This window comes from Vulpes lagopus, chromosome 2, assembly GCF_018345385.1.
Source record: "Vulpes lagopus strain Blue_001 chromosome 2, ASM1834538v1, whole genome shotgun sequence".
NCBI lineage: Eukaryota > Metazoa > Chordata > Mammalia > Carnivora > Canidae > Vulpes > Vulpes lagopus.
In genome coordinates, this window is record NC_054825.1 from 70072659 (window position 1) to 70098495 (window position 25837).

Sequence of the window (25837 nt, forward strand, 5' to 3'; positions counted from 1 at the left end):
CAGGAACACTAGCTCCGTTATTTTTTAAATGGTTATTTTAAAACAATTATTTTAAAACTGAAGTTCAAAGCTATGAGTTAATCTTAAAACAGAAACATCATGTTCTCTGGAAAGGACCAGGCCCAGATCTGTTTCAACCTCATTTTTTAGTTCTAGGCATGGGGGAAACAGAGACCTGAGTTCAGAGCCCACCCTGCCACACTTCATCAGCTGACTGACTTCAAGGAAACTACTTAACCCTTAAGAGTCTTAGTTTATAAATCTGTAAAATGGGAACAAATCTACTACAGGAAGCAGTTGGAAAACATATTAGAATGTATGTAAAGCGCATGGCATTCTGCCTTGGTAGTAGTAGGCATTCAATAAGTAGTAATTATTATTTGCAAAGATTTGTTTTGTTTTATATAAGGCAGATCATAAATGTAGCTTCATACCCACTTCAGATAAGGGTTCTTACTGTGTAACCCCAGAGCTGTAACTGGAGACATTCTCTGGTTGGTTAGGTTCACTAATCAATACAACAACAACAAAAAAAAACCTCAACATTGATTCTCTGTGGTTTGTATTGAATAGAATCAAAGGAGCCTTTTAATGCTCCTTCTGCAGGATTTCTAAAACTCCTTTTGTCGGGAGTTTCTTTAAAAAGCCTCTTTTTTTTTTTTTTTTTTTAACAATTAAAGATAAGTGTTTCTAGAAAGGAAGGGAGAGAGAAAGGGGAGGAGGAAGGAAGAAATTTTACAGGAATGTATCATGTCTCCCAGATTAAAATTACAGTGTGTAGCCCTTGCCACTGATGTGTTTAAACTCAGAGCCCTGCTTCTTTCCAGTATTGCTTCTTTGCAAAATTCGGTGTTTTGTAGTAGTCTAGGCATTAGCCTGGGGGCAGGGGCACGGTATATTTAAAAGATTAATGAGATATGAGTGTCTTTTTTCAAGGTTCTTAAAATTTAGTGCCAGCAAATAACCCCAGGCATGGGGGTTAGTGCCTGCAAATAACCCCTGGCACCAAAGACAGGTCATTAATTCCAACTAAGGGGGTCTGAGAAAACTTACAAAAAGTGAGGATATATATTTGGGGGCAATTAGGGAAACCAAATGTGGGCCAGGCATGAGAGAGATATATTTTTTAAAGATTTTATTTATTCATGAGAGACACAGAGAGAGAGGCAGAGGGAGAAGCAGGCTCCATGCAGGGAGCCCGACGAGGGACTCAGTCCTAGGTCTCCAGGATCACACCCTGGGCTGAAGGCCGCACTAAACCACTGAGCCACCTGGGCTGCCCAAGACATGAGAGATATTAAAGAAGTGTTGTTCATTTTGTTAGGCATGATAATGGTATTATGTTTATGACAAAAATACCGCCCCCCTTTTAGGGATTGTGTATGGAAGTATTTAAGGGGGAAATGTGTTTTGTGGTTTTTTAAGTAAGCTCTGGGCCCAGCATTGACACTTGAACTCACAGCTCTGAGATCAACAGCTGCATGCTTTTCCAAAAGCGCCGACCAGGTACCCCTTAAGGGAAAAATATGATGACTGAGATTTACTTTAAAATACTTCTGCTAAAAAACAAAACAAAAAATCCCACCAAAACCAGAAAAAAACAAACTTCCGCTAAAAAACAAATGAAACAAAATATTAATGATTAGTCAGTCTAGGTGGTAAGTATGTGGGAGTTTGTTATAGTGCTCTATTCAAGAACACTTGAAAATGTTCAGAATAAAATGTTTTAAAAATTCACAAATTGTATACACAGATACCATGTGTCCATATAACCTTTAAGATCTGCTTATTTCTACTTGCAGCAGTGAGAATTAGACCCAGACAGCCACATTTTCCTTCCTTTAAATTAATGCCCAGGTTTACTGACCTTGTAGGAGATGCAAGGTCAATATGTAATTTGTTTTCTCCCCGATTATTTGCAGGCACAGCTCCCACCCTTCAAATTCTGGCAGTCCTCAAAGAACCCACTCAGGACACACACCAGGATCACTCTCTGTCTCTCCTCCAAAGCCTATAATCCACTGTGGGAGCCTCCCCACTCCACTCCAATTGCCAGTAACTTCTAGAACCTTCTCTAGCTGCTGCTAGCCAGTCTTGCAGGGCCATTGAGCCATAGCTGTTTGGCTCCCACTCTAGGAATTTCAACTTAGATTTTAATCAGCCCAGCTCAATCTTTATAAGAAAAATACTCTTTAAAATACTATGTTTTGGGGCAACCCCCTTAGGTCCCCTCCCTCTTTGGGAGCTTTGTACTATCACTCAATAAATTTTGACCACCATTAAAAAACTTAAAAATAAGATAAAATATTATTTTTTTGTTGAAATTCTTTCTGCCCATCCTTCAATGACTGCCTAGTTTCCAGGCTTAGCAAAAAACTGGATTTGCTAAATTTTGGACTGTCTAGGAGTACACTATATTGCTTATGGCTGTTAATGTGGCTCAGAAAGGGGTTTGAGCTCAGTGTATAGGGAAAGCTGTTCAGACTTCCCAAGTGCTTAGAAGCTGAAGTGTTCTTTTGTCACTGATTAAGAACACAGGTTTTAGAAGTTGCCCAGAGCCATCTTCAAATCACATTAAAACTGAGCCAAAAGGGGATCCCTGGGTGGCGCAGCGGTTTGGTGCCTGCCTTTGGCCCAGGGCGCGATCCTGGAGACCTGGGATCGAATCCCACATCGGGCTCCCGGTGCATGGAGCCTGCTTCTCCCTCTGCCTGTGTCTCTGCCTCTCTCTCTCTCTGTGACTATCATAAATTAAAAAAAAAAAAAAAAAAAAAAAAAAAACTGAGCCAAAGGGGCACCTAAGTGGCTCGGTGGTTGAGCATCTTCCTTTGGCTCAGGGTGTGATCCCGGGGTCCTGGGATCGAGTCCCACATCAGGCTCCCCACAGGGAGCCTGCTTCTCCCTCTACCTGTGTCCCTGCCTCTCTCTCTCTCATGAGTAAATAAATAAAATCTTTAAAAGTAAATTAAATAAATAAAAAATGATCTATACATGCATAAGGAACGAAAAGATTAAATACCTAAGTATTTTCTTTGTGTTTGTTTTTACTAACATTCGAATTAACTTTTGTTTTAAAAGGAAATAAAAACATACATATAACCTATGTCCTTAGAAGTTGCTTATAATTAGGGATGCCTGGGTGGCTCAGAGGTTGAGCATCTGCCTTTGGCTCAGGGCGTGATCCCTGGGTCCTGGGATCGAGTCCCACATCAGGCCCACTACAGGGAGCCTGCTTCTCCCTCTGCCTGTCTCTGCCTCTCTCATGAATAAAATAAATAAAATCTTAAAGGAAAATTGCTTATAATTACAAAAGAAAAAATAATAGCTATATGTAGAGGAATTGGACGATACCGTGAAGAAGTGATCAAAATCAACATCACGGATATGTAGAGTCATGTGCCTCTAGCAGTGATCTCTGAGAACACAGCCCTTATGTAGTGCTCCACTGATAGTGCATAACCTGAATCTATCATGATGCAAAATCAGACAAACCAGAAGCCAGTCGTTCTATGAAATAGTTGGTGTGTACTCTTTAAATGTTGAGGTCAAGACTGAGGAACTGTTTCAAATCTAAAGACACATGACAACTAAATGCAATGTATGATCCTAGACTGGATTCCATAACTGGAAAAAAAAAAAAACTGCTGTTGGGACAATAGATGAAAATCACTGGATAGATTAAAATGTTCTTCTATCAATGTTAAATTTCCTGAGTTTGATAAATACACCATGGTTATCTAAGAAAATAATCACATTTATAAGAAATATACACTGAAAGCACCTGGCTTGCTCAGTTAGTGGAACATGTGACTCTTGATCTTGAGGTTGTGAGGTCAAGCCCCACATAGAGATTACTTAAAAATAAAATCTTAAAAAAATATATACCCTGAAGTATCAAGGGGTAAAGGGGCATGATCATAAAATCTTTTAAATAGTCCTGAAAAATACTGTGTGTGCATGTATGTGTGTATATATAAAGGAGAAAGCAAATATGGCAAAATGTCAAAAATTGGTGAATCTGGTTTGAGTTCATAAGAGTTCTTTTTGTACTATTCTTGCAACTTCTGTAAGTATGAAATTATTTCAAAATACAGTTTAAAAAAAGCAATCAAGCCAAAACAAACAAAAGCAACCACCATCCCCACTACAAAAATCAACATACAGGGGTACCTGGCTGGTTCAGTTAGTAGAGCACTCTTGATCTTGGGGTTATAAATTCAAGCTCTACATTGGATGTAGAGATTACTTAAAAATAAAATCTGAACAAAAAAAATCAGGGGCGCCTGGTGACTCGGTTAAGCATCTGCCTTTGGCTCAGGTCACCATCCTGGGGTCCTGGGATTGAACCCCACGGAGGCTCCATGCTCAGTGGGGAGTCTGCCTCTCTCTGTCCCTCCCTGCCACTTGTGTGCACTCTCTCTGTCAAATAAATAAAAAATCTTGGGGGACAGGGCAGGATGGTGGAGGAGTATCTCGTTTGTTTTGGTGGTCAATGTTGTGGCTCTCTACAAGTATTTCTGGTTTACATAAATTTGGGACTGGGCATCTTCTAACATACAGAACTTAATATACTCAGAACCAAGAGGATCACCCTCTAGGACCCCTCACTCAGGTAGACTACATTCTCCCTCCACTACAACTTTGTCATCAACATAATCTCCCAGTCCTCTCCTTTTTTTTCTTCTCCTTTGGGATTCTTGGCCTTTTATTTTTTACTACTTTGTTTTAAAATATATTTTTCACTTTAGTGGTCCTTTTGTTTTATTTTGTTCTGATCTGTTTTCAATTTCTGGTCTCTGACCTCGTCAGAATCATCTAGGTTGAAATTTACTTAGGTCATGGTTGATATTCTTGATTCAGTCCGCTCACACAGCCGCTCTGCACTGAGCAAAATGACTAGAAAGAAGAACTCACCACAAAAGAAGAATCAGAAACAGTACTCTGCCACAGAGTTACAAAATTTAGATTACAATTCGATGTCAGAAAGTCAATTCAGAAGCACAATTATAAAACTACTGGTGGCTCTGGAAAAAAGCATAAAGAATCGAGAGACTTCATGACTGCAGAATTTAGATCTAATCAGGCCAAAATTAAAAAATCAATTAAACGAGATGCAATCCAAACTGGAGGTCCTAACAATGAGGGTCATTGAAATATAAGAAAGAGTTAGCAAATAGAAGACAAGTTGATGGCAAAGAGGAAGCTGACGAAAAAAAGAGGAAAACCAATTAAAAGACCATGAGGAAAGGTTAAAGGAAATAAATGATAGTCTCATAAGGAAAAATCTACGTAAAATTGGGGTTCCAGAGTGCTGAGAGGGACAGAGGGCCAGAAAACATATTTGATCAAATAAATAAAAAATCTTAAAAAAAAACCCATATATTTTGTTCCTAAATTATGATATTTTAATATATAATATATATTTAATATATATTTTTAGAAATAAGATGAGCTTTAGCTTATCTGGTACAAATTCTTTTATTTACAGGAAATAACACACAAACTCTAAAAGTGCAAAATTGCAAAAACTATAGGGCAATTTAACAGTTCAATTAATCTGTGAGCAGAGATGTAACATTAATTTTTAAATATCTTCTAAGTTAGAAAATCCTTGTTTCTGAAATAAGTTTTCATACAAAGTCAAGTCCTCAGGACTTAAGGATGGTTTTACAGTCTTAAGTGATTTTAGAAAGTGCTCTTGTTTCACTGTGGTTGCTTCTAATCCATTTTCTTGCAGAGCCAGCAAGGCAGCCTATAAGACACAAACAGGAGGAAATAATGAATGTGCTTCTTCTTTTTTTTTTTTCTTGAACAATTTGTGGTAATACTTAAATGGGAAAAAAGAAAAAGCAAGTTGCAGCATAATATGTACACTATGAGTCCATATACATATTTAAAGATGAGAGACTATCTTTCTGACCTCAGAATAGGAGTTTTTAAACAGAACAGAGCACTGATCCTAAAGGAAAAGATGAAACACCTACTCTGTGACCCAGCAATTCTCTTGGTAGGTATATACATATATAAAATAGACTTATCTATACAAAATATACTAACAGACATAACAAGATTATTCACAGCAGCATAATTTGTAACAAAAAAATAGTAACCCAAATGTTCAAAAAAATGAATAAATGCAGTATATTCATAACCTAGAATATTACAAAGTGATAGAAATGCACAAACTACCGCTATAGGCAAAACCACAGATGAAGTTCAAACCATAATGCTGAGTTAAAGAAGCAGATATAAAAATATACTGTACAGTCCTATTTATATAAAGTTCCAAAGCAAGCAAAACTAATCTCCAGTGTTGGAAGTCAGGAGAGTGGTTCCCTTTTGGGAGGGAGATTGGGAAAGCCCCAAGAGAAGCTTCTGGGGTGTTGATAATAATCCCTTTCCTGATAGTTATAAAAGTGTTCATTTTATGTTAATTCAATGAACTATATCCTTATGATCTGTGCATTTTTCTGAATAGTACATTTTTTTAAAGATTTTATTTGAGAGAGCGAGAAGACAGGGGCAGAGAGAGAGAGAGGGAGAAGCAGGCTCCCCCTTGATCCCCTGAGACCTGAGCCAAAGGCAGACACTTATCCGACTGAGCCAACCAGGCACCCCTATCTGAAGAGTACCTATAATAAAATATAATATATAATAAAAGTTTGTGGAAAGGGAAACACCTAGCTTCTTTTGCTCTCAAAGTCTAAATCCCTTAAAGTGGCTTATAAAGACCTGTGTGATCTGGCCATTATCCAGCTCTTCAATGTCATGTTCTCTCTTACTTCAGTCGCCCGCAAGTCTGGGTCAGTGTCCTTCACAAGTGCTCCCATAATACCCTAAACTTCCTGATTCATGACATATTATCAATTGTCAATTCAGTATTACAATTTCCCTCTTTGCAACCTGCCATGAACCTGTAAGCTCGAGTAGGGTAGGGTATGGTAGGAAAGGGTAGGGAAGGATAGGGAAGGGTAGAGAAGATCTGAATAAATGAAGAAATGTTGTCAACCATATGTTCCTTTGCTAATTAACTTACTTCTCTGCAAAGATTTCCAAGATCAGCACCAGAGAAAAAACAGGTTGCTGCTGCTAGGTTTTCTAAGGAAACATCAGGCCCCATTGGCATATTTTTTGTACAGACTTTCAAAATAGAAAGCCTGCCCTGAAAAAAAAATTTCAAATGTTTATAATCTTATTATAACATTTATGTTTGACACAAAGCTGTATTAAAACATTTTAATATGTTTCCTGTCATACTACAGCTGTGTATATATTTATTTAATAAATAATAATAATCACTTCTGAAGAGGTAAGAAGAGTAACTCATCAATTGTTCATATGATAATGGTAAAAATAATGACATGATAAACTTTTATTTTTATTTTTTTTTAAATCTTTTTTATTTATTTATTTTTTTTTAATTTTTTTTTTAAATTTACGTATGATAGTCACAGAGAGAGGGAGAGAGAGAAAGGCAGAGACACAGGCAGAGGGAGAAGCAGGCTCCATGCACCGGGAGCCCGATGTGGGATTCAATCCCGTGTCTCCAGGATCTCGCCCTGGGCCAAAGGCAGGCGCTAAACCGCTGCGCCACCCAGGGATCCCCATGATAAACTTTTAATACTTTTATAATAATTTTTAAAATAGCCAACTATAGGTACATTTAAGAGACACATGAGTCTTCATTTTGGGTATAAATAGTGTTATCAGACATGGTTTAAGAAGCAAAAACATGAATTATCTGGATACAACTTAAAAATAGACATTTAAATTTTTTTTTTTTTTTTTTCATTTAGGAAGGATGGAAAAAATTTGTTGACTAACCATTCCTTGCTTGTGGCTGTGGATGTTAAAAGGGCAAAGATTTACTGATTCTCTGACTATGGAAACTGTGTAATCTCTCTAATTTCAGACTTTCCTACTATAAAATAAGAATACTGATACAAATAATCTCCAACTGCTTTTAATACTTTAAGATTCCTCCATTCTAGTTGTAAAATAATGTTTGAATAGATGTAACAAGCTCAGTATTTTGAGTCTGCCTCAGCAATGAAAAAGGTAAATATTTTTAGGCTTATGTTTCTCTGAAAATAGGCCTAGAGTATCCAGCAAAAGCAGATCAAAATTATGATTTTATGAAGGGCTACCAGGCAAAGAAGAATGAGAACCCAGTGTAAGTCATATACCATGTATGTATATATCCAGTTTGGGATTCAATTCTGCTAGGCTCCTTAGAGCTCAGACATTGATGTGTTAAGAATCCTCACATACACTAAACATGTGCAATGATTACCTTTTCATCTGGAGGTGGAATATAAATAATCTTATCTAATCTTCCAGGTCGTAACAAGGCATCATCTAATACATCAGGTCTATTTGTTGCAGCAACAATCATGACATTTCTGTTAAAAACTTCTTGAAACTCTGAGAGAAAACACACAACATAAAGTAATTTCAGTAAGCTGTCAATTATTAAATTTTCAAGAAATTATAAACCAGAATGTTCAGTTATTTTTAAATGAGTATATCCTTTTCTTAGGACCAGAATGCTTATACCTCCTATCTTTTTTTTTTTTTTCTTTAAGACCATCTTTTTTTTTTTTTTTTTTAAGATTTTATTTATTTATTCAGGAGAGAGAGAAAAAAAGAGGCAGAGACACAGGCAGAGGGAGAAGCAGGCTCCATGCAGGGAGCCTGATGGTGGGACTTGATCCCAGGTCTTCAGGATCAGGCCCTGGGCTGAAGGCAGGTGCTAAACCGCTGAGCCACCCGGGCTGCCCCAGACCATCTTTTTGATATCAAGGTATGCTAAAACAAATTATTAGTCAAAGAACTACTTTGTGTGGTGAAGGGACTAGCTAATCCTGAAGGACATCTCTCCATGTAAGAACCAAAGGAAAGCCTTATACCACAGCAGAGAATACCTATTGAACACACCTGAGCCCCAGTGAATGATTATAACCTAAGTGGATGACCTGAAAGAACAAAACATGTGACTTTAGAGATGGAGATGTATGGCTATGAATCACACTGGCTCTAATATCTTGGATGAGAGAGATTTACTTTTTATTTATTTATTCTTTCTAGAGGGATCCCTGGGTGGCGCAGCGTAGAGGCAGAAATATACAACATAAGCTGCAGATGTGTAAATCCTAGATGAAGATAAGAAATACAGAAAAGCAGCCAGGGCAAGGCCTTTTACATGCTTGCTAAGCATTCAAAATTGTCTATTGAACTCTCAACAAACAGAAGTTCAGGATGGCTTCTAGGTGAATTCTACCAAATATTTAAAGAAGAGTTAATACCTATTCTCAAACTATTCAAAAAAATAGAAGTGGAAGGAAAACTTCCAAATTCATTCTATGAGGCCAGCACTACTTTATACCAAAACCAGATAAAGACATGGTGAAAAAAGAGAACAGCCAATATCTCTGATGAATATAGATGCCAAAAATACTCAACAAAGTACTAGCAAATCAAATGCAACAATACAATAAAATAATCATTCGCTACAATCAAAAAGGGTTCATTCGTGGTATGCAAGGGTGGTTCAATATTTACAGATCAATCAACATGATATATCAGTAAGAGAAAGGACAAAACCATGTGACCATTTCAATAGATGCAGAAAAGCATCTGACAAAGTACAACATTTATTCATGATAAAAACCCTCAACAAAGTAGGCTGAGAGGCCATATACTTCAACATAATAGAAACCATATATAAAAACCCACAGCAAATATCATACTCTATGGTAAAAAACTGGAGCTTTCACCCTAGGCCAGGAATAAGGCAACAATGTCCACTCTCACCACTTTTATTCAACACAGTACTATAAGTCCTAGCCACAGCAATCAGACAACAAAAAGCACTAGAGGCATCCAAAACGGCAAGAAAAAAGCCAAACTTCCACTATTGCAGGTGAGATGATACTATATTAAGAAAACCTGAACAACTCCACCAAAAAGTAGTAGAATTGATAAATGAATTCAGTAAGGTCACAGGATACAAAATCAATGTACAAGAATCTGTTGCTTTTCTACACATGAATAATGAAACAGCAGAAAGATAAATTAAGAAAACAATCCCATTTACAACTGCACCAAAAATAATAAAATACCTAGGAATAAACTTAACCAAGGAGATGAAAGACCTGTACTCTGTAAACCATAAACACTGATGAAAGAAACTAAAGATGACCCAAACAAATGGAAAGATAGTCCAAGCTCATGGATTTGAAGAAAAAATATTGTTAACATGTTCAAACTACCCAAAGCAAGCTACAGATTTAACACAATCTATATAAAAATACCAATAGTATTTTTCACAGAACTAGAACATACAATCCTAAAATCTGTGTGGAACCATAAAAGACCCTGAATAGCCAAAGCAACCTGAAAAAGAAAAACAAAGCTGGAGGCATCACAATTCCAGATTTCAAGTTTATATGACAAAGCTGTAATCATCAAAACAGTGTGGGACTGCCACAAAAACAGACACATAGACCGACAGAACAGAACAGAAAGCCCAGAAATAAGCCCATAATTATATGACGAGCAAATCTTTGACAAAGGAGGCAAGGATGTGCAATGGGAAAAAGTCTCTTCAACAAATGGTGCTGGGAAAACTGGATAACAACATGGAAAAGAATGAAATTGGACCTCCTTTCTTTTTAAGGTTTACTTATTTGAGAGAGAGAAAGAGAGAGCATATAGGCAGGGGAGGGGCAGAGGGAGAAGGAAAGAATCATAAGCAGACTCCCCAGAGTGTGGAGCACAATTCAGGTTCAATCTCATGACCCAGAGACCATGACCTGAGCCAAAATCAAGAGCTGGACAAGCTGACTGAGCCACCCAGGCACCCTGAAACTGGACCACTTTCTTAACCATATACAAAAAAAACCTCAAAATGGATTAAGGATCTAACTGTGAGACCTGAAATCATAAAAATCCTTGAAGAGAGCAGGTAGTGATTTCTCTGACATCAGCCATAACAATATATTTTCTTGCCTCCTTATGCAACAGAAACAAAAGCAAAAATAAACTATTGGGAGACTATGTCAAAATTAAAACCTTCTGCACAGCAAAGGAAATAATCGACAAAACTAAAAGAAAATCTATTGATTGGGAGAAGATATTTACAAATGACATCCAATAAAGGATTAGGATCCAAAATATATAAAGAACTTATATAACCCAAAACACACAAATAATCCAATTTAATCAAAACCACAATGAAATATCACTTCACACCTGTCACAATGGCTAAAATAAAAAACACAAGGAACAAGAGTTGGTGAGACTGTAGAGAAAAGGAACTCTTGTGCACTGCTGGTAGAAAGGCAAACTGTTGCAGCCACTGTGAGAAACAGTATTGAGTTTCCTTAAAAAATTAAAAACAGAACTACCCTATGATTCAGTAATCACACTATGAGGTATTTACCCAAAGAATATGAAAATACTAATTTGAAGGGATAAATGCATCCCTAGATTTACTGTAGCATTATTTACAAGAGCCAAATTATGGAAGCAGCCCAAGTATCCATCAATAGATGAATGGGTAAAGAAAAATGTGGTGTGTACACACATAAATATTATGCAGCCATAAAAAATAATTAAGTCCGGCCATGGCTCTAGAGAATATAATGCTAAGTGAAATAAGCCAGTCAGAGAAAAACAAATACCATATTTGGAATATACAAATATACAAATACACATATGTGGAATTTAAGGGACAAACCAAAAACAGACTCTTAACTATAGAGAACAATGGGAAGGAGGGAAAGAATGGGTGAAATAGGTGATGGGGATTAAAGAATACACTTATCTCAACGAGCAATGAGTAATATATGGAATTACTATATTGTATACCTGAAACTAATATAATGCTGTATGTTAACTACACTGGAATTAAAAAAAATTTTAATTGAACCGAATATGAATCATCAGAGTAGTTCCTCCAGTAATCTGATCTCTCAAAGTAGTGAGTTCCCTATATCTGTAAGTATTTTAGCAGAGGCTGAGTCAACACCTGTCAGATACTGTAGAAGGAATTCCTGCATTATGAGAAAATTTGATTAGAAAACCGCATGCGGGACAGCCCAGGTGGTTCAGTGGTTTAGTGCCGCCTTCAGCCCAGAGCCTGATCCTGGAGACCCGGGATCAAGTCCCACGTCAGGCTCCTTGCATGGAGCCTGCTTCTCCCCCTGCCTTGTGTCTCTGCCTCTCTCTCTCTCTCTCTCTCTCTCAGGCTCCTTGCATGGAGCCTGCTTCTCCCCCTGCCTTGTGTCTCTGCCTCTCTCTCTCTCTCTCTCTCTCTCTCTGTCTCTCATAAAAGAAAAAAAGAGAAAGAAAGAAAGAAAAGAAAACAAAAGAAAAGAAAACAAAAGAAAAGAAAAGAAAAGAAAAGAAAACCTCATGCATCCCTTCAAATTCTAGTCTCACATGTTTCTAATGAACTGTAAGACTCTCCTTCCATGGAATGATTTTTCAAATGGGAGAGAACAAAAGAAAAATGATCTGTTGGATAATCTAACTATATCAAACACTATTAAGGAAGAGACTCAGAAAGGGAGGAAGGGACTTCCAAAGGTTATTTTAATTTCATTATAACCAAAGAAACCCATTCCTCAAGAAAACTGGAAGTTTGAATACTAAAATCGTTGGTAATAACAATATTTTGTTTTGTTTCATATAAAAATTTTTAGAAAGGGATGAACACTGATAAATCACTGACCTCTACCTCTGAAACTAATAATATATGTTAATTAATTGAATTTAAATTTTTAAAAAAGGGATAAACACTGGCTCTTCATGATATAAAAATAAGAATAAACTCCCTTTCCCATTAGCAATATGTAAAGTCATATTTCTAAACCTTAGGAAAAATAAAATTCAGGTTCGTATGTATTTAAGATAACTTATTACAAATATAAAATTTACCTCTTTCCTAGCCAATTTTTAGCAGCTCTATGAAAATTCCAAGAGTCAAACCAAAATTATATAATTCCTTCTATGAGATGAATCCAGCATAGGAAAAGCTAGTGTATATGCATTGTACTTAATGTTGGCCTGGGTTTTTGGTATATTCTGGCTAATAAATACCTCTTCATTTATTTTCAGCTCCTTGTATTTACCCTGTTGATCTGATTTACTTCCTCTTCTTTCTGTAGTCTTCAGTCCTACCCCATCTAATTCATTCAGGAGAACAGAAAGAACACGCTCTTGAACATTACATTCTGTTTTGCTGATGGATCGGGAGCCTAAGATTGAATCAATCTCATCCAAAAATACAATTGCGGGAGTATTTGCTCTTGCTTGTCGAAATACCTTTTGTTAGGAAAATAAAATTATTGAAAAGCCATATGTTATATGGTATTCTAGTGAATATATGCTTTCTGCATTACTATTATAATTTTTAAACTATAAACAGAGAAAGGTGCTAAAAGTCTAAGAACTGGGGAATAAATAAATAGAATAGGAAACCATTCAGTATTATGTACAGATTAAAAATTATGTTTTCAAAAGATAGTTAATATTATGGAGTTTTAAAACTCCATAAAAGTGATGAAGTGAAATTTCTAAATTTTCTATAAACGAATATAACTTTTCTAATTAGAAAAAAGGCCACTAATACTTTTAATAATAAGTTTATTTTTAAGGCATTCCATGAAAATTCAAAAGGACACTTATGTACTTGGGGGAAAATAAATGAACAAACCTGAGATAAGACTTTTTCTGAATCTCCAACAAAAGGAGAAAAGAGATCAGCACCACTCACTGAAACAAAAGAGCAATGACAGCTTGTGGCCAGGGCCCTCACCAGGGTGGTTTTAGCACATCCGGGGGGACCATACAGGAGAACTCCCTTTGGTTGTGTAAGGCCCATCCTAACAAATTCCCGAGGGAATTTAAGAGGCCACTCGATACTCTGTAAGTACACAAAAAGGGATGGTATACAATAAGAGATAATTATTTTAGTATAATAATAAAACATCAAATAATTCAGTAAATTCATTTCTTCACTCAACAATTCTCTGGTACTTATTATAAGCTGGAAATGCAGTCCATTCTCCACACAGCCATCAATGATCTTACAACTTAAGTCAGGTCACATCATTTCCTGCTTCAAATCCTTCAAGAATGACTTCCCATCAGAATTAGAATAAAATCCAAATCTGAACTCCTTCCTACCAGTGATTACAAAGCTTTATACAGCCTATTTCCCAAACACTCCAGTATGTTCCCATCTCGGGGCCTTTACTGCTTTTCTCTCTCTGCCAGAACACTCCTTCAAGATCCCTGTGCGGCCATCCCTCATCATTCCATCTCAGCTCATATGTCATTTCCTTGAAGAGGTCTTCTTTAATCACTCTAGTTAAAGCAGAACCCCTACCCCACCCCAGACATTCTATGCTACTGTCCATCTTTTACTTTGGGAGCACTTGCTCATTCATTATCTGAAATTATTATTTTTCCATGTTGGGTTTGTCATTCTGCTCTTGCTAGAATGTAAATACGGCTCACCTCTAAATAGCCAAACCTAGAACGACACTTTCACAAAGTAGGCACTCCACAAATGTTAAACTAAATAGTAAACAAGTCCCCTTTATCTCTGAGGTAGGTGATTTTTATCATCATAATTTTACAGATGCAGAAGCTCAGGCTTACAAAAGTTAAGTAACTTGCCCAGGTCTTATTTCTAGTGAGGCAGCAGAACTGAGACTGCCCCAGGCAGTGTAGATTGATTAAGTATAAACCCTCACCCACAAAACTACAAAAGTCCTTACCAAGGGAACTCAGATTTTAGTTGGAGGGACTGGCTTATAAACTAACAATGAGGTCAGCAAAGGGCTTCCACAGAGAAGGAACAGTATGCACAGAGACAAAAACTCTTAATTCATCTCACCAGTCAGCAGGAACAAAGGGGAGAACAGAAGCAAGGAGCAATAGAGTTGAAGTGGAAAGAGGAGTCAGATGGTGCTGCACCTTGAAAGTTTTAGTGAATACTGAGGAAGCAGTATAGAGAATGGACTGGAAAGAAATAAAACTAGAGGCAGGAAGACCAGTTAAATTCTCTCACAATGACTCAGGCTGCAAAAATAATAAAGCTGGATGTGTCATAGGCAGTGGCAATGGTGTTGAAAGGATGGATTTGAACATAAAATGTAACCCTCTTTTATGCAGGGATTATGTACTTTTTTTTTTTTGTGGGGATTATATTCTAAATCCAGAGAAGTTACATGCACATATGGCATGACCCATGCATTTAGAAGGGTTTCTTTCTTTCTCTCTCTCTCTTTTTTTAAGATTTTATTTATTTATTTTAGAGAGAGAGAGAGAGCATGCATGAGTAGGGAGGGCCTGGAGGGGGAGGAAGTGAGGAAAGAGGGAAAAAGAACCTGCACTGAGCATGGAGCCCAACATGAGGCTCAATCCCATAAACGTGAGATCATGACTTGAGCTGAAACCAAGAATCAGATGCTCAAGTGACTGAGCCAGGCTTCTGATTAGGACACGGGTGGCTGGCTATATTCACAGAGGTGCGGAACTCAGGTGTGAAGGCGCTGAATAGCTGAGCTTTGAATTTGTTTGAGATCCCTATAAGTTACCTGGTAGGCAGGCAGCTAAGCAATTCTAATAATCAAAAGAACTACTGGGGCACCTGGGTGGTTCATTGGTTAAGCGTCTGTCTTTGGCTCAGGTCATGACCAGGCATCCTAGGAGAGAATTCCACACCAGGCTCCCCACAGGGAGCCTGCTTCTCCTTCTGCCTATGTCTCTGCCTCTCTTGAATGAATGGATAGAATCTTTAAAACAACACCACAACCACCACAAACAAAAATCCATCTTTGCTGGATATAAAGATTTTTCAAGTTAATAGTTTTCAGGGACAGTTGAAGACCTGGATATCAAAATCATGAACTCATGGAATGAGTTTCTTCCAGGAGGCCTCCCAGAAACTTGGAGCACTAACATTTAAGGTGCGGGAAAGGAGTGTTCTGAAAGTCAGGAAAGCTTGACAGCTGAAAGCTATAGAAACAGTGTTTACAACAGGAAGTTGTGGCTAATCTCTTAAGTACTTTGTGAGGATTAGTCATGATCTTAGGGCTCTGGGGTTGAGCCCCTCATCCAGCTCCCTGCTTAGTGGAGAGTCTGCCTCGCCCTCTGCCCCTTGCCCCTCTGCTTGTGCTCTCTCTCTCAAGTAAATAAATATTTTTAAAAAATGCAGCAGTGCATATAAAAAATTAGAGAATATTATAAATGTACTGATCTATAGACACAAGGAATCTACGTTTCACAGCAGAGTAACTTCTAGCTAAGATGAGTAAGTTACGGTGATACTTATAAATCAGTCTTTTGTTTGTGTGGTTTGAGAAACCTAGTTGCTTATGGCAGAATTACCTGAAGGTAAATTAACAAAATTAATTTCTAAAAATGAAATGCAAATGAGAGCATTTGGAGAGCTATGTCCCTCACAGCCACAGTGAGAACCAGTGGCCACCCAGACCATACTGTTTTATAATTTTGTGCTTTTACCAGTTTTTCAGGGCAAACTCAGGCCTACAACCTAAAAATCTATTTTACCACCCACAAACTAAGAATCATTCTTACATTTTTAAATACTCGGGAAAAAAAAACCAAAAGAATATTTGTGACATGTGAAAATTACGTGATTTCAGTATCTATAAATAAAATTCCACCAGAATACAAGTACTAATTACATATTATCTATGGCTGCTTTCATGCCATGAAAACAGAGCTGAGTGATTGCAATAGAGATTGGATGGCTCAAAAAGCCTAAAATATTTACTATCTGGCCTTCTACAGAAAACATTTGCTGACTCCATTCTCTATCATAAAGTCTTTAAAGGAAAAATAAAAGAAGGGTGAAGTAGGAAATTATGAAAAATGGTATTTGATGTCTCTAGAAGGCCAGTTAAACCAGGACTGAAAAAGGCCCCCTGGATTGTGATATCAGGATGGCATTACCAATGTCAGCAAGATAGTCTCAGCCCTTTGTCTTCATCATAAAACTGTTACACTTAAACCCTACTATTCTAGTGGCATAAGCAAATTCTGTATCACCTGTTTTAACTTCAGTTTTACATCTTCAAGGCCACCAATCTGCTCCCAGTCAACAGGCTTGATATCCATCAGTCCAATAACACTTCGAAATGATGAGGGTTGAATCTTTTTAAAAGCTTCAAAGAAGTCTGTTTCATCAATAGCTGGGTTGTCCTTGTTCTGAAGAAATAAATCCCCAAAAGCAAAATCAGACCAAATATTACATGGGCCTGTTTTATAGTACAGGAGCACAATTCTTTCTTTTTTTTAAATGTTCTTCTGATTTATAAATCTATTGTTATCATTATAAAATTTACACACACAATACAAAAAAATTAAATGTCTCCTCCCCCAGCTTTCTCCACTATTCATCCCTAGAGAATGTCAACCACTTCCTGTGTTTCAGCTCAGGTCATGAGATCAAACCCTGTGTGGGGCTCTATGCTGGGTGTGGAGTCTTTCTCTCCCTCTGCACAACCGCCACCCCCACCCCCCCCACCCCCCGCAACATTTTATCTCCCTCTTAAAAAAAAAAAAAAGCTACGGGAGTATTACAGATTAAAAGAAACTAAAAACTAAATGCAATATGTTATCCTGAACTAGATAAAGATCAAGACAATCAAGATCTAAAAAGATCAAGACAACCACCAAAAATCACAGTATGGGCTGTAGATCTGATGTTCTGTATCCGTATTAAATTTCCTAAATATGATTACACATAACCATACTGTGGTCACATGTGGGGACATACATTTTCTTAGGAAATGGATAATGAATGGGTTATGATGTATGCAACTCATCCTCAAATGATTCAGAAAAAGTAGGTAATATGTATGCACATGTACATTTACAGGCAGAGGAGTGAAAAGGAGAATTATAAAGCTAATTTGGCAAAATGTTAAAAATTGATGAATTTGGATGGAGGGTTTATTGGGAGTGCTCTATTTTGCAACTTTCCCTAAACTTTTTAATTATTTCAAAATAAAGAGTTAAAACCTGAAAAAGACTAATTTTTTAAAAAAGATTTATTTATTGCCTGCTTAAGCAACAGATACTAAGATTGATTGATTGATTGATTGATTGGAGAGACAGTGTGCAGAAGGGCAGAGGTAGAGGCAAAGAGCATCTCAAGGAGACTCTGTACTAAGCATGCTCCTCTCTGGGTTCTATCTCATGACCCTGAGATCAGGACCTGAGCCGACACCAAGAGTTGGTGCACTACCCAGGCGCTCCCAAAAGACTAATTTTTAAAGAAAGTAAAGTTGAGAATTTTTCATGTTTACTGGCTATTTGTAATCCTCTTACTGTCTACTACCTGTTCATATTTTATTACCCATTTTCTCTTGGATTGTTGGTCTTTTCACATTGATTTGTGAGAGTTCTTCCTGTATCAAGGTAATTGGTCTTTCTGTCATAGCCCAGAGAGGGGCACGTGCAGTGCAGTCTCCTTGAGATTCTCTCTCCCTCCCGCACACTCTGTGTCTCAAATAAATTCTTCCCAGTCTGTCTTGTTTTTATTTATGTATTGTTCTGCCATCCCCAAATGGTCAAATTAATAAATATTTTCCTTTTTGGCCATTAGGTTTTATGTTATGTTTGGAAATGAAATGCCATGTTCAGGGTGCCTGAGTGGGTGCGGTTGGTGGAGCATGGGTTCTTGGTTTCAGCTCGGGTCATGAGATCTAGACCCACCTTGGGTTCCAAGCTCAGTGTGAAGCCTGCTTAAGATTCTCTCTCCCTCTGTCCCCCATCCACCCTCCCCCCCATGGCATGTTCTCTCTCTCTCTCTCAAATAAATAACTTTTTAAAGAAAGAAGAAAGTTCAGCTTTAAGATTATATTTTAGAGAATTTTTCTTGCAATTTCCTTTATCATTTTAGTAAAGCAGATTTGTTAAAAACTGCTTGTATTTGTAATACCTGTATTATATTTGAGATTTTCCCTCATATCAAATTCTGAACATAGAGTTGTCAAAAAATTTCCATTTTCAACAACAAACTATTTTATCCCATTTATAGAAGATTATGTAAGAGTATATATATGTATAGAGCTATTCTGAACAATGTTCCTAAAAATTTTAATCTCTGGGGGGGTAGATTTCAGGCAATTTTTACTTTCTTTATAATGTATTCATCTGGTTTAATTTCTCACAAAGAACACCATTAAGTAATTTTTTTAAACAGCTTTTTCTTTTTTTTCTAACTGGCTAGGAGTATTAAATGTTGGGTACCTGAATACTAATTAATTTTTAAGCAACATCAACAAAGATCACTTATATACATTATTTCACCTGTCATAACCCTTTCAGACAGACAAAATTCTTTCCCCTCTGTGTATATACATGTATGTATTAAACTATATTCTAAATCCTTTAGTGGGAGTACTTCACAAAAAGCTGACGTTTTTTAGCCTTTTCACAGACTTTAACATATCCTCTGTCTGCCCTGATAGCAGCAGCTGCTCCTCAGCTGCCTGAGGGGTAAAGATGGAAAAGATGAAGCCAGTACCTTCCTAGATGCCTGTCCCTTCTTCCTTTTTGCCTTTCTTCCTTCCACTTCCCCTGGTTGTTTATGAACTCAGTCATCACCTGTGGTAACTATGCCTGGGCAGGCCGCTCCTGAAGTAGCAGCTGGCTGGTCCACCTAAGCCAGGGTGCTTAAGGTCAAACCTGGAACTTCAAAAGCAGAGGGAATCCTAAGTGTAAATCTCCCTTCAGCCCCTGGTACTCTCATCCTCCCTTCAGAAGGCATATACTCACACCTCCATGCATGAGAAGTATCATTAAATGTTCAAGCAGTTTTGGTTCTTTTTTTTTTTTTTTTAATATTTTTTAATTTATTTACTCATGAGAGACACAGAGAGAGAAAGAGAGGCAGAGACACAGGCAGAGGGAGAAGCTGGCTCCATGCGGGGAGCCTGATGTGGGACTTGATCCCGGGGCTCCAGGATCATGCCCTGGGCCGAAGGCAGGTGCTAAACTGCTGAGCCACCCAGGGATCTGACAGCAGTTTTGGTTCTAAATCCAGAAGAGAATTTATAAGTTCACATAACTCTTTTCCCACCTTCAGCGTACATGTAAAAATAAATGAAAATGAGCAAGGGTGTAAATTACATAGGTAAAAAGTTTTCAAAATTTTGGATTGTCCTATTATAATTGAAGTTAATTCAAAACTGGTTTTTTAAAAATTGTAAGATCAAAGGGCAATTTTAATGTTATAATAGTTACAACAGAGATTGTAAACTTCATCCCAGAATCCTCTGGGGGCTAAAATTAATTTTTTTCTGAAGGTGTTTAGGGATTAAGGATTACTTATTATATACATGGTGAAGAGATTTTTCCAATCCATGGTGCTGAAAATTACTATATTTAAGCTAACATCCTAAATATTTTTAAGAAAGGTAGTCATGGGGATGCCTGGGTGGCTCAGCAGTTGAGCGTCTGCCTTCAGCTCAGGGCGTGATCCCGGAGTCCCAGGTTCAGGTCCCATATCAGGTACCTCCCAGGGAGCCTGCTTCTCCCTCTTCCTATGTCTCTGCCTCTCTCTCTCTCTCTCTCATGAATACATAAAATCTTAAAAAAAATAGTCATGAATTAAAGACTTCAATACCAAAGATAAATTTAAATAAAAATTCCAGGAGTCCAATCTTCTCCTGGGTTAGAAAAGGTTACTACTTTCTCTACAAAATATTTATTTATTTTTTTTAAATTTTTTTTTTTTTAATTTTTTATTTATTTATGATAGTCACAGAGAGAGAGAGAGAGGCAGAGACACAGGCGGAGGGAGAAGCAGGCTCCATGCACCGGGAGCCTGACGTGGGATCCGATCCCGGGCCTCCAGGATCGCGCCCCGGGCCAAAGGCAGGCGCCAAACCGCTGCGCCACCCAGGGATCCCCAAAATATTTATTTATTAATAAGGAAAAAAACGGATGCAATGAGAACAGTATTTCTGTGATCCTCCTGCCAAAAATGCAAAAGCTGAATCAAATCATGAGGAAACATCAGTCAAACCCAAACTAAGGGATAGTCTACAGAATAAATGACGTGTAGTCTTAAAAAGTTAGCCACACGCCTGGGTGGCTCAGTCACTTAAGTGTCCAACTCTCGGTTTTGGCTAAGGTCATGATCCTAAGGGTCAGAGGACTGAGCCCCACATTGGGTTCTGTGCTCAGTGCAGAGTCTGTCTGTCCCTTTCCCTCTGCTCCTCCCCCTACTCATGTTGTCACTCTCTCTCTCAAATAAATGAATAAATTTTTTTTAAAAAAATTAAAAATTAGGGATGCCTGGGTGGCTCAGCGGTTGAGTGTCTGCTTTTGGCTCAGGGAGTCCCGGGATCAAATCCCACATCGGGCTCCCTGCATGGAGCCTATTTCTCCCTCTGCCTATGTCTCTGCCTCTCTCTCTCTCTGTCTGTCAAGAATAAATGAATAAATCTTAAAAAAATAAAAATTAAAAAGTTAGGCATAAAAGAAAGACTAAGGAATAGTTCTAGATTAAAATATACTAAGACGTCATAACTAAATGCAATATGTAATCTAGGATTACTATTATTCTTTTTTCCTTTTTAAATTTCTGCTATAAAGGAAATTAATGGGACAGATAATGAAATTTGGATAAGGTCTATAGATACTGGGTAAAAGTATCGTGTCAGGATTAATTTCCTCATCTTGATAATTGTATGGTCATTAAAGTCTTTGATTTTAGAAAATATACACTTAAGATTTGAAGGATAAAAGCCCATTATGACTACAGTATACTCTCAAATGTTTCACAAAATATATACATAAAAGAAGAGAGATATATCTATATGTAAATATATATAAAAACACAGAAAGATAAAGCAAAACTGGTAAAATGTTACATTTGGAAACTCCGGGTAAAGTATACTATTTCTGCTATTTTAAGCCTGAAACTGCTTCAAAATAAACAATTAAAAATTAAAAAAAATATATGTTTGATTCTTCTGGGGCCATCCTGTCTTTTTCCTGGCTGTTCTGGGCTTCAGCACTAGGGAGTTACTATGGGAATGGGGGAACATGCCCTGATAGACCTAGAAGACTCAGCCCTCTGTCCCCCCATATGCCAGTCCCAGAGAAAGGAGATGTGAAAAAATATGTAAGAAATAGCTGTGGAAGGTATCAAAAGTAGCAAGAAAATGTACTTACCATTTGTTTAATCCCCAAATTAATGCCATATTAATGAAGGGATCAACATACATGGTCATATATCAATACTTCCTACCTTCTCACTGTGAAGGACAGCGTGCAGGGCAGCCTCTCTACAAAGTGCAGTCAAGTCTGCACCGACATAGCCAACTGTCATTTCGGCAAGGAGACTCAAATCCACTTGACTGGAGATGGGCATCTTTGAGGTAATCACTTGGAGTATTGCCTTTCTTTGTTTAAGTGTGGGAGTCCCAATGACAACCTATACGCAAAGTAAAAAAAAGAAAAATTAAAAGTTTCCAGTTTAAAATATTATGTAATATTTTTATTCTCTCAAATGTGAAAACTTAGTGAACAAATTTGGAATTGGAACGATGTACTCTTAAGCATACCATAGATTCTGAATATATTAAACTCCAGAGGAGTAACACTGGCCAGATAGTTATACAATGAAAATTACATAAAGAGCTTCCTCAACTTAAGATAGGGTTACAACCCAACAAATCCACTGTTAAGCTGGAATTACAGTAAGTGGATAAAGCATTTAACATACCTAACCTACTGAGTATCACAGCTCAGTTTACTTAAATGTATTCTGAGCATTACATTAGCCTATGGTTGGGCAAAATTAACTAGCACAAAGCCTATTTTATAATAAAGTTTTAAGTATCTCAAAAAATTTATTGAATACTGTACTAAAGTGAAAAACAATGTATGAGTATAAAATAGTTGTCAATGTGTTGGTTGTTTACCCTCATGATCTCCTGTCTGCCCAGCATCACAAGAGAGCATCTTACTGCATACGGCTAGCCTGGCAAAAGACCAGAATTAAAAATTCTAAATACGTTTTCTACTGAATGTGTATGGTTTTCACACCATTGTAAAGTTGAAAAACCATTAAGACGAACCATTGTCAACTGGGGGCCCTCCATATAATCATTAACAATATTTTGTTATTTTTTAGAACCTATCAAGTTCTGGGAGCCAGGGATGCAACAGTAAACCAGTCTAAGTCCCTGGCCTTATGGAGTTGATTCAAGAGACAAGTACTAGATGCTGCAAAAAAGAAATGTGCTCAAGTTCTGCAGAGATTAATCAGAGGTGTGCAACTATCATCCTTTTCTTCGGAACCCTAACACAAAGTTCAAGCATCACTTAAATTAATCACGATTCAAGCTATTTAATCAAGAATCAAGGGCATCTGGGTGGCTCAGGTGGTGAAACTGGGGTCCTTGGATCAAGTCCCTCATTAGGCTCCCTGTGGGGAGCCTGCTTTACTCTCTGGCTCTCTGTGTCTCATGAATAAATAAAATCTTAAAAAAAAAAAATCAACTTGGGACTAAAGCTCAGGAAATAGAGGACAGCTTTGAATACTCAAATCTTCCTGGCAACTCAGGGAGCAACTGTGGGTAATTTCTCACTTGTGGGACAGGATGCTGGCCTCCTGACAAGGAATGAACAAATCCAGAATTAATGCCTGTTTTGATTTAGTTCTTCCCTGCCTTTTCCCTTTTTATTTCAATACACTTCTTTCTTGAGGCCATCCTACTTTAATTCTCATTCCAAATCCATGAGAATGTAATACACGCACAGCCGACCTAGTTCCCTTAAAAATTAACGGTACCGATGGTATTCATTAAGGCTCACAGATCTCCTAAGGGCAGAGGACGTGTTCTCTGCATTACAAACGGCCCCACTGTAACCTCACTGACTGCCAAGCCTAAGTGGCAAACGCCTGGAGGCCACCACCCAAGGCCAGGAGAGGCCGAGGTTCCATCCAGGGCCTTAGGGCGCACAGCCCGGCCCTAGTTACCTCTCGGTCAAATCTCCCCGGTCTGCGCAGCGCTGGGTCTAGAGCGTCCGGCCGGTTGGTGGATGCCACGACCACCACGTCCCGGTCCCCACGGATGCCATCCAGCAGCGTCAGCACCTGGGCCACCGCGCGGCTCTCGGGGGCTCGGTGCGCGCCGCCCCGCCGGGGGCACAGGGCGTCCACCTCGTCCAGGAAGAGAAGCGTGGGTCCGCGGCTGGCCAGCTCCCGCGCGCGCTCGAATACCCGCCTCACGTTCTCCTCCGTCTCGCCGGGCCGCGCGCCCTGCAGCGCGGGGGCGCTCACGGCCAGCAGCTCCGCACCGGCTTCGCGGACCACCGCCCGCACCAGCTGGGTCTTGCCGACTCCGGGGGGGCCCGCCAGGAGCACCCCTCGAGGCACCGCGAGCCCCAGGGCCGCCAAGGTGCGGGGGTAGCGGAGCGGGAGGCGGAGGAGCTCCCGGAGCGAGTCGGCCGCCTCTGGGAGGCCCCCCAGGGGCACCTCGGGCTGCGGCTCCGCTCCCGACGGGGGCACCTCGCTGAGGCTGATGCGGGTGCGAGGGGTGACCAGGCCGGCCGGGTCCGGGCTGGGCGCCCCGCGGACGATGTGCAGCGCGGCCACCGGGCCGGGGGCCCCCGATGGAGCGGCCACCACGTGGCCCCGGGAGACCGGTCGGTTCCGCAGAAGCTCCTGCGCCGCCTCCAGCACGGCGGCCGCGTTCCAGGCACCCGGTGCGTCCGCGCCCTCCCGCAACACCGGCCACACGGTGAGGAGCCGCAGGGACGGGCAGGGCACTAGGCGGAGGCTGCTCAGGCTGAGGCTCCCCCGAAACCCGGAGGCCCCCACAGCCGTCCCGGGGCTCGCACACTGCGGATCCAGTTGCACAAAGCCGTCGGCTCCGTCCCGCCGCAGCCAGGCGGTGCAGAGACAGGAGCCGCCGTCGGGCAGAGAGATCTTCACCGCCGAGCCCAGGTGCGCGCCCAAGGCGCGGAGGGCGGCCGGGCCCAGGCGGCAGCGCTGGGTGCCCCGGTCCCTAGCGTCTAAGGGTAGCGCCTTCAAGAGCGGCTCTTCGGGAGGGGGACCTGAGTCCGGAGCCATTGCGCACGCACACACTCAAGCCGAGGAAAGTTGGAGGAAGGCGTTCCCCACGGACCGGAAGGGCCGGCACACCAGCGCCTCGGCCGGAAGCAGGTGACGCGCATGCGCCGGGGACAACCTTCCATTGCTAGCGGGGGAGCGGAGGCCGAAAGGGCCAATCGGGAAGTTAGGTGATGCTCCGACTGCCGGTGGGGCGGTGTCGGATTTGACTAAACCCAGCGGTTTTCCCATTCCAGACACGTATGGGAAAGCCTTAGTTACGGGTATCCGGGAGGCCTCCTACGCCAGTTTCAGGAGGGCTTTAACCATGTACCTGGGTGATTTAGAGTCCCCCGCAGAGTCGCCTGTCCCTGGCGCTCAGACTCGAGCATCACCGCCTGCGCTTTGGAAGAATCCTCATCTGTCCCTCCGGGCACAATATTTTGGAGCGCTCTCATGTTAATATCTTTTTTTTTTTTTAACATTTTATTTATAGAGAGAGAGGCAGAGGCACAGGCAGAGGGAGAAGCAGGCTCCATGCAGGGAGCCTGACATGGGACTCGATCCAGGTCTCCAGGATCACACCCTGGGCTGCAGGCGGCGCTAAACCACTGGGCCACCCGGGCTGCCCTCATGTTAACATCTAAGGTGACTTGGAGCAGTTGAGAAATACAGCCTTGGTACCTCCGTTGGATCTGGGTTCTTAACGTGTTGGGAAGG

General features: G+C 39.8%; 1 protein-coding gene across 2 annotated transcripts; it reads right to left on the minus strand.

Annotated features, from left to right (window-relative positions):
- Positions 1-5458: 5458 nt before the first annotated feature.
- SPATA5L1 (spermatogenesis associated 5 like 1) lies at positions 5459-25837 on the minus strand. 2 transcript variants are annotated; one of them, XM_041746009.1, is made up of 8 exons: positions 24044-25837; positions 22307-22492; positions 17089-17247; positions 13721-13930; positions 13137-13329; positions 8294-8424; positions 7037-7162; positions 5459-5752 (listed from the first exon to the last, which is right to left on the minus strand). In XM_041746009.1, the coding sequence occupies exons 1-8, from the start codon at positions 25136-25138 to the stop codon at positions 5585-5587; spliced, it is 2268 nt and encodes a 755-aa protein (XP_041601943.1). In that variant the 5' UTR covers positions 25139-25837; the 3' UTR covers positions 5459-5584. The 2 variants fall into 2 exon arrangements, 1 of the variants encoding a protein (XP_041601943.1); XR_005986304.1 differs by lacking the exon at positions 5459-5752 and having other exon boundaries at positions 13105-13329.

Coding starts and splice junctions, on each gene's coding strand:
- SPATA5L1 (XM_041746009.1), bottom strand. CDS start 25,138: ATGGCTCCGGACTCAGGTCCCCCTCCCGAAGAGCCGCTCTTGAAGGCG. Junction 22,493..24,043: donor CGGGGAGATTTGACCGAGAG/GTAACTAGGGCC, acceptor CTTTGCGTATAG/GTTGTCATTGGGACTCCCAC. Junction 13,330..13,720: donor CAGAAAAAGTCTTATCTCAG/GTTTGTTCATTT, acceptor TCCTAACAAAAG/GTATTTCGACAAGCAAGAGC.